The 11249-nt window shown below is 32.1% G+C and overlaps 2 protein-coding genes across 5 annotated transcripts; one reads left to right on the plus strand and one right to left on the minus strand.

Moving 5' to 3' along the window:
- The first annotated feature begins 2682 nt into the window (after positions 1-2682).
- Positions 2683-4699, plus strand: LOC135121387 (uncharacterized). 2 transcript variants are annotated; one of them, XR_010278955.1, is made up of 8 exons: positions 2683-2802; positions 2861-2943; positions 2994-3084; positions 3149-3233; positions 3290-3397; positions 3449-3556; positions 3726-3841; positions 4612-4699. XR_010278955.1 is itself a non-coding variant. In XM_064045705.1 (8 exons), exons 1-7 carry the CDS (start codon positions 2698-2700, stop codon positions 3800-3802), a joined length of 621 nt encoding a protein of 206 aa, XP_063901775.1. In that variant the 5' UTR covers positions 2683-2697; the 3' UTR covers positions 3803-3841; positions 4612-4699. The 2 variants fall into 2 exon arrangements, 1 of the variants encoding a protein (XP_063901775.1); XM_064045705.1 differs by having other exon boundaries at positions 3326-3397.
- LOC135121386 (uncharacterized) lies at positions 4679-7827 on the minus strand. 3 transcript variants are annotated; one of them, XM_064045703.1, is made up of 10 exons: positions 7810-7827; positions 7634-7755; positions 7421-7476; positions 7326-7364; positions 6871-6990; positions 6620-6728; positions 6471-6558; positions 6085-6182; positions 5754-5844; positions 5340-5563 (listed from the first exon to the last, which is right to left on the minus strand). In XM_064045703.1, exons 4-10 carry the CDS (start codon positions 7345-7347, stop codon positions 5447-5449), a joined length of 645 nt encoding a protein of 214 aa, XP_063901773.1. In that variant the 5' UTR covers positions 7348-7364; positions 7421-7476; positions 7634-7755; positions 7810-7827; the 3' UTR covers positions 5340-5446. The 3 variants fall into 3 exon arrangements, with proteins under 3 accessions (XP_063901774.1, XP_063901773.1, XP_063901771.1); XM_064045704.1 differs by lacking the exons at positions 5340-5563; positions 7634-7755; positions 7810-7827 and adding exons at positions 4679-4823; positions 7546-7602; XM_064045701.1 differs by lacking the exons at positions 7634-7755; positions 7810-7827 and adding an exon at positions 7546-7602.
- Between the last annotated feature and the right edge of the window lie 3422 nt (positions 7828-11249).

The following is an 11249-nucleotide window of genomic DNA, read 5'->3' on the forward strand; positions in this document are numbered from 1 at the left end:
GCTTGTATCCTCTTTGGCATAATTGCAAACAGATTATAGCGTTGATCCGGTGTTATATTTTTCCATTTTGATTGTACACGTGTCAAAAACTCGTCCAACTTAGCAGGAGCTGAATCGTATTGATTCCCCATGCATGCTCAATGGGATTGAGACCAGGAGATTGCGGAGGCCAGGCTAGCACTTGGAAAGATTATTATTGAAGTCATGCTGAAAAACCATTTTACCAAGGCCAAGGCCATACCAATCGCATGTTCTGGGTATGTCATCCTTAATAATGTCTAAAAGCGTACTTGCGGTGATGCTCCCTGTCACTTTTTCCAAATATCCGATCCTCCCCCATGTTTATACGCTTGCACCACCTAATGATAAAATATTCGATTATCGCCGGATCGCTTCGAACACCACCTAGTACCCTCTAAGCCATATCGATTGATCTTGGTCTCGTCCGAAAAATTACTTTTTCCCAGTCAAAAATGGAACCGGGTTTGGGCTTCTTCGCAAGCTCAAATCTTAATCGTTGTGATGGTCTACCAAAGTGGGTTTAATTAACATTTTTTTCGCATAAAAAACCAGCAAAAGGGAATGCTCTCGATACGATCGATCTAGAAAACTGGTCTATCTAATATTGTTTCTATAATTTTTGAAGCTTTCTGTGCAGATTCAATTGCACCAATGTTACTTCTCGTACAAGTCGAGCTACCTCCCTGTTTTTCAATATCTTTGGAAGCCCAGGCTCATTGCAAGGACGGGTTGGATCATATTGAGCTTTGACTCGGGATATTGTGGCCTTATTGACATTACATTCACGAGCTATCTCAGTATATAAGGCCTGCCTTGATCTAAAAGACGTTTTACATCATTTTCTTTATCGATTGAAAGTTTACGCATTATTAAATTAAGGTCTCTAAATAAACTATCCGTTATAGTCGCCCAAACGCGTTAAAGAACCCCCTTTGGTGGAATGATGAAATTTCGTATTAAAACAATTTTGCGTGAGGGGTCACGTGCCAAATCGTTTCAATCAATACTTAAACTTTAAAATGCGAATGCCTTATAGCATTTCCTCTAATAAAGACTACATTAAATAATCTCAATCTAAACTTGATCAATATAACCAATTATTAATTAAGGCGTAATAGAATTTTTACGAAAAAATTTAAAAAATAGAAACAATTTTGAACGATAGTGTACTACTTAATATTGTGTTCCATGTTTTGCGTTCAAGTTACATGTTTCTTTTTAATGTTTCTCTTTTTGGGTGTTTTCAGTATTTTGTGTTTTAAACTTGTCCTGGGTGTTTTTTTTTTGTACACTGTGCTATTGTCTTATACTTTAAAAACAAAATTATTTAATTCTGTATAAAAATATGTAGATTTAAACTCCAATCTTTGCTTCAGTCAATTACGACACAACAGCTTTAAAAGTTGAGGAGTGATATTACGCTATAATATATTAAATGGTTGAATGCATTTATTATAAAATCTCTACAAACAATCGTAAAAGGTCTTATAGAACGTTTACCACTTTTGAAACCTCATAGAAATTGTAATTATTTATAAATATACGTATTTATTATACATTAAAACCTGGGGAAGCATGTGATTTGAGGAGGACATTCGGATGCGGTTCCCCATTTGTTATTTCTAACTCTTATACACTTTCACTATAACACCTCTAACGTAACACTGAATGAGAAACTAAGAGAAAGTTTTATTAGAAAGTTTTATTAAACTAGCTTGCGCTAACATTAAAAGATTGAAGCCTTGGGACCTTGCCTTGTAGTTATATGTACACACGGGTTAACTTAGGGATCCGTCACTAAAATTTAGCGTGCTCTTTTTAAATATTCTTTGTTATTTTCTTTATAACTTATTTTTAATACCCATTTTATGGGTTATTGTAAATAATAATATTTGTTATGTTTTAAACTTTTTTAATTGGGGCTAAGGATTACTCCACACGTTATAGAAAATAAATTTGATGTATAAAAACCAGATGAAATTAAAAACTAATGTATACACACATTTGTACCTCAAAAACAAAGACAAAAGGAATAAGTTAGTAGGAAAACTAAAAAACCGCAAGAAAGGGAAACAAATTAGTCAGAACAAGATATATATATTATATACAATATCCAGATTGACCTGTAAATTATACTTGTTTGACTGTTTTATGTGAACACATTTTATTAAAATGTTTTAACTTTTCTTTGGATTAATATGTAAAACCTCTTTAGTGCTTTATTTCTCACCACACCAAAAAAGTATAAAAATGAAACGCCTTTCTTAAAGGGGCATGAATCATTTGTTACACTTAACAGTGAGTGGTTTGCAACAACCTCTATTCAGTCAACCGACATGCACATGCGACAGCCAAATACAATTTATTCTTTAATTCCTTGATAATTAATTTTTAAAAAAACCCAGCTATAAGGAGTCATGTACTTGTAACATTAATATTATGTAATTATCTAAGTTTAAAAGCAAGTAAGATTTACTAATAATTTTTATTATTAAAGTTTTATCGACAACTGATAATATCATTAAAACCACTTTCTCTCTGGCTATATAGAAGGAAATTAGATCAAAATGCGTGAAATAGATCAAACTTGTACAACAGCGGTCCATTTGTAAAAGCACAATTAATTCGTATCTATCTACTATACTGGCTTTGTGTCTTTAGGGTTGTTGCAAGCTAATGGAGCTTCTAAAGTCTGCGAGGCGTCGAGCCTTGAAACTGGGCGCGCTTTTTCCTTTAAGAAATCAAATTTTTTTCCTTTGGGATTCAGTTTTAGAAATAAATGTCGAGCTTTTGTCCTTCGTTGGGCTGGTCAATTTTAATAATAATTGCTTTAAAATAGTTTGAACTAAGAGTTGCGGAGATCTTAACTAAAAAAGTTTCAGCCGACAATTCTTTAGCTTTTCAAAAAAATCCTTTTCTACCGTACGAACTTTACATTTTTAAACCGCTGTTTTTACTAAACAATATATAAGTTATGACTCGGAGTTGTATATTTGCGACCTTGGCAATTCTCACGTTTGCTTATTAAACAAATATAGCGTCGTGAAAAATCATATTTTAGTGGTACTTTATCATTAGTATTTAATTAAAATCTACAACTTTACTTACTTTTGCGACTATCTTTAAGGTTACTAAAAATTATCGCCATCAAAGCGATTCCTTAACCCAGGATGACATAGAAGCTTGGAAAATGGGTATTAAGATGTTAAAAGGTCATAATAATATCTTATTGTAAATATTTACAATCTCAATTTTTTTACATACGCAGCTTAATACTAGATTTACAGAAAGTTACTTTTATTAGGTATAGGTTTTTTTAACTGTGGACCTGAATCAGGTGCGAGTCAACCTCATAAACATTTCCAAGTAATTCCAGGTATGTAATAGACCTTCATCTGTGAATGAAACGGAATTGCTTTTGCTATAGGAAAAAGCGAACTTATAAACGAATTATATTCCCAAGGAGTTAAAGATGGCGATACAATAAATAAACATCCTAAATTAAAGTTTAAACACGGCTATATATGTTTTAAAGGTATGGGTATAGTAAATTATCGGTTTGTATATCTATCTAAGCCGATAAATATAACTTAGAGACAGAAAAATTTTCAGAGTATCTTTTACATCTTATTTATAAACTTTTAAAAAGTTTGGTAATTATATTATACCTTTATATGATCAACAACTAATTAATAATTAAAAAGGATATAGCGGTCCCTACTACAAATGGCCATATTTACAGCAACAAGCTTGGATACTTAGAAGGATTTCAGTCTTTTAATATAATATTAACCGAAAAGTTAATTTTACTAGTTAAAAGGTACGTATATAGTTTTATTATACTGCTGACGCCACGTTGAGATATTATATCAGATTATAGAACAATAGTATATTATCTAGCTTTCATATTTTATAATATACTTGCCTACGAAATGTTATTGTTTTGTTGCTCGGTTTTAGCGGGAACGCAGGGGGTTAAGTGAATGGGGGTTCTTTCAACAGATCTTTTAGTAGTCATCATTGTCACTTATTATAACTTCATGTCTCTTACCTCTTTGATACCACAGTAGTAAAATAAAGGAAGATTACTTTTGAAAGGCAATAATTTTCTTTAATTTAGTTAATTTTAATAAAACTATATGTTCCGCACTTCTAAATCTCTGAGGGCCACAGCGATTGGCAGTATAAGACTTATAAACAAACACCTCGTAAAGGTTAGGGTGGGCGGGCCAGCGCAGTTATAATATTATGACGTGCAATTAGCATTAGAATTTACGAGGGCGAGGTTAGATACGCGACCACCAAAGTCCGAAAAAAGGATCGAATCGGTGGGAATCGAACCCACGACCTTAGACCTTAATTAAGCGCGTCAGTGCTCTTAATCGCTGAGCTACGCGACAACTATCGATCCCGGTATAATGGTTTTACGTTTTTAACCTGTTAATTAGTAAAATACCAATATGTAAGTTATATTTCTTTCTTTTTTTAAGTAAAAAAAAATTGTATAAACCATACTTTTTTAATTTTTAAGTTAGCTTTAAGTTCTATCCTTTAAAAACATCGTACACTAACGCTAATTAAATCTGAAAGATCGAGACATAGTTTTTCTTATGGCAAGTCTTCATACGAAGTCGACATATCTGTTAATGCACTGGGATTTGCTGGATTTCTCCTGGCCAAGGATGAACGGGAAGCGCAAGTTATTAAAGAAGTTGGGCTTTTAAGGATTTTAAGGGGCATTTCTTGTTTTGAAGAATAATTGTTGTGTAACATCGTCTCCTCATTAAATAATTGAATATTATCTGAAATTTTATTAGTTTTAGCGGACCAGTATTTAAGAAAGCGTTCTTAAGGCAAGTTTATTATATATAGTTTATTAATTATAATTTTAACTTCGAAATTTAAGATAAAAATAGTGAAAGAACAGGAAATATACGTATAGTCGATGCAAAGTCGACCCTTTATAGTAATAGCCCATTTCACGTGGCCAGAGACCTACCTTATTAGCCTAGCAAACTCGTTTGCTACAGCCTCACAGTTTTATATATTAACAATTCGATTAATACATTGTATATACATATACGAGGTTAGTTTACTAGAAAATAACTACTAAAAAGTTTATATTGCTATACTTATAAAATTATTAGTTGCTTGGAAAATAGCAACTGCTTACTATTACCATGTTTTTTTTTTATTTTTATAAAAATGTAAGTTTTATATTTATAATGATAAAACACCGAAAAGATATTAATTAATTTAAAGAAGGCGGTATATATATATTACACAAACTTAAATAAGCGTTTTTATTTTTAGGTTATTTTTATTTGGCAATAAAAATTAATGTTCAACTTAAGGACTTGTACTTAAACAGTGTGTTTTTAATATCAGTTAACTTAAAGATTTGTAATATGAAAAGTTGGTCTGATTAAGGGACCGTCCAGAGCGACTCCAAAGGAGTATTTCTTGCTCTTTTTAAGGTTTCGAGGACGATATTTGTTATTTCGTTAGAAATTTCTTCTACCTTTTCATTAGCTTTCACATTCTATTCATAATAGAGGTGAGTTGTTTAAACGAAAGGCGGATGGCTTTTCAAAATGTACATGTGGTATAAGCCAGAAAATTTTATAAATAAATTCTTAAATTTATTTGGCCGTAATGTTACTTATTAAGAGCAAATAAACAAACTTTACAAAGAATAATATTAAAGCTCAAAAGTCTTTAGGTATGCATACCACCCACGAGGGCCCTTCGAACTTTCTATACACTTCTCTAACAGCCTTCTGAAAATATAAATGCTCGTATCGTTCTTCTCCGTACTCGTTTCTTGCCGTAATAATGAAACAGTAAAAATAAACTTTTTGGTACGATAACAAATAATTAAATAATTTAGAGAAAGTTGGAGTGTATAACAATATATAAATGTTTAGTTAGTAAAGTGGGTAATTAATGAAAACAATATATATATATAATGAGTAAACATTTTACTAGTAAAAATAATGTAAAAGTAGGAAGGGAAGCATAATAGAATTAATAAATCTCATATAAGTTGGCTAATAAGAATGCCTTCTACTGGCCGACTCTGCGCTCATTTCTAGAAAGAGCACAAGATCAGGTTTTGGGAGGCCGACATCTGGGCTTTTGCACCATTCAAAGTCGTACCCCTTTATTAAGTAATCATATTGAAGTCCTTAACTTCAGCAGGCTCATAAAGAAGTAATAAATATTATTGATAAATAAATTTAAGCACAATCAATTAAGAGGTTTGCAACAATCTTTTTTTTAGAAATATATTGCCTTGCGAAAATTGATAAAAGGTATATCATAATATATACAAACGTTATCAAAAAATTTGCTTCCAAAGTTAATAATCTTCTGACTACGCAATCGCGATATATTTTCAACAAAAATATTTGTTTAGTGGAAAACACGATTCATGGTCATATCACAACCTTGGCTGAAGTATAAGCAACCCCGGAAAAAGCGTAGCGGTCAACAATTAAAGTTACTCCCGATAACAGTTTAGCTTGGATGACTCGGCTAATTACAAATATTTAGTAATAAAGGCGAGTACATTATTTAGTTACTGCCAGCGGCAAACTTTTTCTCCCATCTATTAGCAGAAAACAAAAGATGAATAGCGCGATCGTCACATTCTTTTTCAGAAGTCAAGTATTTATCGATCAACTGTCCAATCAGTGTTGTTCTATCTTTATTATTCAATATGTATATCAGGAATTATTAAAAAAATTCAAGAAAAGGGAATAGCATTAAAGTAAAAAGGAAAATACAATGTAACGAAAGTGGTAGGTAAAATTTTTTCAATAATTAAATAATTTTTTTAAAAAAAACCTGGAAAATTTATTAATTCAGCTTTTATTTTTTTACTTTGTAATTTTTGAAGAAGTAATTTACTTTGAGTTGTTTTTCCGCATCTATCACATCCTTCTAAGACTATAAATGCTCCCCGAGCTGTAGCATGTAATAAAGGATGAGGAAAGTGGAAGAGTAATTTGTAAAATATAACAGTTATATCTAACTTTATCTCTAAAGTTAGATTTCAAAGCAACTACCCTTAATATTTACTATCTAAAACAAATTATTGTATTCAGGGCAAGCTGGCCAGATCAACAACCAAATATCATGAAAAACTAAATACCGTCTCCTACTATATTTTAACGTTGCGCTTTTATATGTAAAATATCAATAATACTAGATTAATAGTAAATACTTTTTATGCGAAATAATTAAAAAGAGTATAATTATTATAGTTTGAACGTGTATGAACAACGGAAAATCTTACTGACCAACGAAATTTGTTGACATCATTATAAGAAAACTTTTTTCTAGAAAAAAGCAATTGCAAATTTATAAAAAATCTTGAATTGGCAAAAATTCTTACAAAAGCTTTGGGGGCGCTTACGTATATCGTGTAGTTCCCAAAAAGCTTTAAAAATACTAACAATTAATAAAATGAAATTATTTAGATTGAAAAACAACTGTTGTTATTGTAATCAAGGTCCTTACTAATTTTTATCTGAGTAAAGACAAATATAAATATTAAATCCACTTTAAGATCTAAATCATTTAGATTATCAAGTATTCACTCTCTGACCTCCTTTGAGTGCCCTTTACAAAAAAGGCATTGTCGTGTGCCAAGTTTTTGAGATTAGGGAAGCTGTATCAAAACTTGTTTTCGGGAAGAGGTAGAACGTAACCACCAAACTAAAAAGTGAGCTACATTGTCGGACATTAAACCTATAGTAATAATTTTAACGTCAATCCTCTAACCACTGAGCTACATCCAGGAGGGTGAATCACTTATACATTTTTTACATAGTTGGCCAGAGCTTTCAACTGATGACTAAAACCACTTGTAGTCAAAGCGATATTTTTTGAAAAAAATTTTTGGTAGAACCCGGTAGGTTAAGCGCAAACCAGTTTGAGTTGGGCACAAGCGGGAGCTGAATATCTCCGAAAAAGGACTGCTGGTAGCGTAGCATTATCGAGCTCGAACCAGAGTTGCACTCAAGGTTTTTAAGACTGAACCTTTGTTTTCATGTCAACCTATCTATTAATTAAGTGATAAATATGGATAAAAGGGATTTTCTTAAAGAAGTAAAGAGTACATGAATAATTGTAAGTAAGAACAGTACTCCATGTCGAAAGAACAAAGTACCTAAAATTTTAAAATTTAAGTTTCCCTTGAAAAGTAATTTTTAAGTTTTGAAAACTCTACCGCCTAACGCGATACAAAACTATAGAACCGCCAATGAAAGGTAGCGAAAGTTAGTGAATCTATTTATTAACGGTAATTTAGTAGCGCGTCAGACATATTACAAATAAGGACTAAGTCAATTAAGCACTACCCTCAAGCAAGCTAAAGCACACTAAAATTGCTGCTGTTTTAGCACAAAGTTATTTGTACTATTTAATTAGAGTGCATGTGCCAAAAACATCCTCATCTCAGAATCTTCCATGAACGTACACGAAAAAACAACGAATTTAAATGATTAAATTGTTTTTAAGAACTTATAAGATTATTTCACCAGAAATATTCCTTCTAACCAAAGAGATTATAGAAGAAAAAAAGCTCCATCATATAATTTTAACACAACCATTATGTTCACTATTTGCTAAGTAACGCTGACGAAATTCAAGATTGTTGAAGTGCTACCCAACGAAAGGCGTCTGGCCCCGAACGGCATCACTAATGAGAGGCTGAAGAAAATGCAGTTAGCAGTGACGCATTATCCGTGTCTCCAGTAAATTTAGCAATGCCCCTTGGCACCTTTCGTGCTTAATTTCGTTTAAATTGGACTCATTCTCTAAATAAATTATTGTGCGCACCATATGACATCTTTTGGAGACCAACTTTTTTAAAGGGTTTAGTGCATTGTGTAAAGGTAATACACAAGTTTAACTAGGAAGCATGATTTCTCTTCTTTACAAAAGCTCAAGTCTTTAGTTGTGCTCTTCGTTAGAAATAAAGAAAAAGCAACTGGTTTAGGCGCGGTAGATTCACCTGTTTATAATTCCTCCCTCTTTTATAAACTTTAAAAATCGCTTTATTAAAACAACGTTATTATAAATTAGTAAAATCATTTAAGTAGGCGTCTTGCGGAAAACAAACTACAGCAAGGCGTATTAACATTTTTGCAGGCCTAACATGGGTGATGTGGCCGAATTAGTGATGAGAATCTAAAGAGAACATTGCTTCGCCTTTAGTGAATTCTGTGAACACAGATTCCGCGCTATATAATTGTAAGCGGTTTTAAGAGGGACCTATGTCCATCATTTACATGTTAAACATTTGCACCCCCTTAAGAGTCTAACTATTCTAGATGAGCATGTTTGTCAAGGCGGAAATAAAGAGGTAAACTTTTAAAATAGTTATGCTAAACTCTGAGCAATACTAACGATATATTTACCAAAAGATTTGGGAAAAGGTAAAATTCAAAATCAAGAAGAGGAATAATGCTGTATTTTTCTAACAATAAGGATGTAAACATAAGAAGCTCGAAAGCACTATCCCATATTAATTTCACACATATTTGTGATCAAGCGGCGCCACTACCTAAAAAAATCCCGGCCTGGACCAAATTGTATTTTATGTCCGTTTATAATTTGGGTAGATGCTCAGTACAGCAAGGGTGAAAGTCTTAACCTAGATACTAAATAAGTATTTTGGTAAACTTTCTTTCAGCCTTTTTTTAAATTTTTATATATATTTAAATTATGAGGTTGAATAAAGTGTACGCTTAAAAAGAGTAGCGGGGCCGCTGGAAGAGCCCTAAAAACGTTTTTGGGCCTACGTGCGCTTTTTATGCATATTGACGCCTTCATAAGCAAGCAGGTTATTTTCAAAGAGAAGTCTTAAAAGTTTTTCCATCCAACATTCACTGCTGGCTGGTCTTAGCAGCTAGAGCCAAAAACTATATCGAGCCTGCGAAGTGGAGCTATGAACGATATGTCGCTTGTTCCAAGCAGAGCTCCTAAACAAAAGCTTACAGTTTCATTGGCTGCAAGTTTACGCGAGTGTAAGATTTACAAGAATTGGGATGCCCCATAAGTACATTGTGAAAAAAGGAAGCGGTGGAATGTGAGACGCCGGTTGTTAATCGGCGGTGCTGCCCCATAATATTGTAGTTCTTTTACTAAAAGGTGCTTCCTTTTGGAAAAACGCGATGATGTTGTATGTTAGTTTCTACTAAATTTACGGTCAGTCAATTAATCTGGGTATATACTATAAAAATTAATATATTTTAATGTGTACAGATTAAAAAGAAGGTATGATATTTAAAGTCGATCCTATTAGTTCAGCTTAACTTCAGTAACCAAGAAATAATTTAGCCAATTTTCATAATAGGTGTGCTAAATTTTATACGTTAAACCTTTTTTGTTATTTGTATGGTCCATCCTTCAGCACTACATATGCTTCAAGGGCCTCTTGTAAATTATTAACTTTGTCATTGCGTATTTTTTTTAATGTTAATGATAGGAATAGGTTCAATTTTGTGATGTATTATATTGTTTACAAATTAGTTGTGTTGTTTAGTATTTCTAAATGCTTTTTTGCTCTTAATAACGTACTAAAATCTTTGGTTTGGCGCCTTGTTATCAACGCCATTACGTGCCAATGTATAAAGGTTCAACCTAAATGCACTAATAAATTCTTTTAAGCCCGTTAATTACAATCTTTTTCTTCGCTTTCTTCTTTTTAACATTCCTTTTAAACAGAGCTCCCAGTCTTTAACTTTATATAAGTAAATTTATCAACAGGGTTATTTAAACGTGGGCAACAAAACTTTCATATTTTATCTTGGCTCCTTATTTTAAAAAAAGAGTGGTAAAACAGTTTAGTAAATAGTTTGCATAAAGAAGTAGTCTCAATCTCGTATAATATTAAATTGTAATTTTTCACTCACCATCACAACTTTGTTCCCTTTAAAATTTTTTAACTAAAATAAAATTGGTATTAACGTTTTAATTCGCATTTATATGAAATAAAATTTTTAAAATTGGCTTTTAACCTAATCAACTGTGGTCGTAATACCATTTTTGAAGTCATACAACAGACCCTAATCCTTGAAGGATAAGGATGCGTCAGTAGTAAGTAATAGTTTAAAGCATAAATTTTAGAATTAATTTATGAGAGTTTAAGTCTCTCAGTAAGTGTTTGTATATCCCCATTTTTGTAATGATAAAGGCAGTTATTTTTAGTCGTAGCA

Source organism: Zophobas morio, unplaced genomic scaffold (genome assembly GCF_036711695.1).
Source record: "Zophobas morio isolate AGI-343-1 ecotype UQ-CSIRO unplaced genomic scaffold, CSIRO_AGI_Zmor_V1 ptg000575l, whole genome shotgun sequence".
Taxonomy (NCBI): Eukaryota; Metazoa; Arthropoda; class Insecta; order Coleoptera; family Tenebrionidae; genus Zophobas; species Zophobas morio.

Excerpts from the sequence above, each read along its gene's own strand:
- LOC135121387 (XM_064045705.1), top strand. The coding sequence starts at position 2,698 with ATGGAGCTTCTAAAGTCTGCGAGGCGTCGAGCCTTGAAACTGGGCGCG. Across the intron at positions 2,803-2,860 it reads ATTCAGTTTTAGAAATAAAT|TTTGAACTAAGAGTTGCGGA; the intron begins GTCGAGCTTTTG and ends GCTTTAAAATAG. Across the intron at positions 3,557-3,725 it reads CGGCTATATATGTTTTAAAG|GATATAGCGGTCCCTACTAC; the intron begins GTATGGGTATAG and ends ATAATTAAAAAG.
- LOC135121386 (XM_064045703.1), bottom strand. The coding sequence starts at position 7,347 with ATGATGTCAACAAATTTCGTTG. Across the intron at positions 6,991-7,325 it reads GATGTCAACAAATTTCGTTG|CTCGGGGAGCATTTATAGTC; the intron begins GTCAGTAAGATT and ends TACATGCTACAG. Across the intron at positions 6,729-6,870 it reads TGAATTAATAAATTTTCCAG|ATAGAACAACACTGATTGGA; the intron begins GTTTTTTTTAAA and ends TGAATAATAAAG.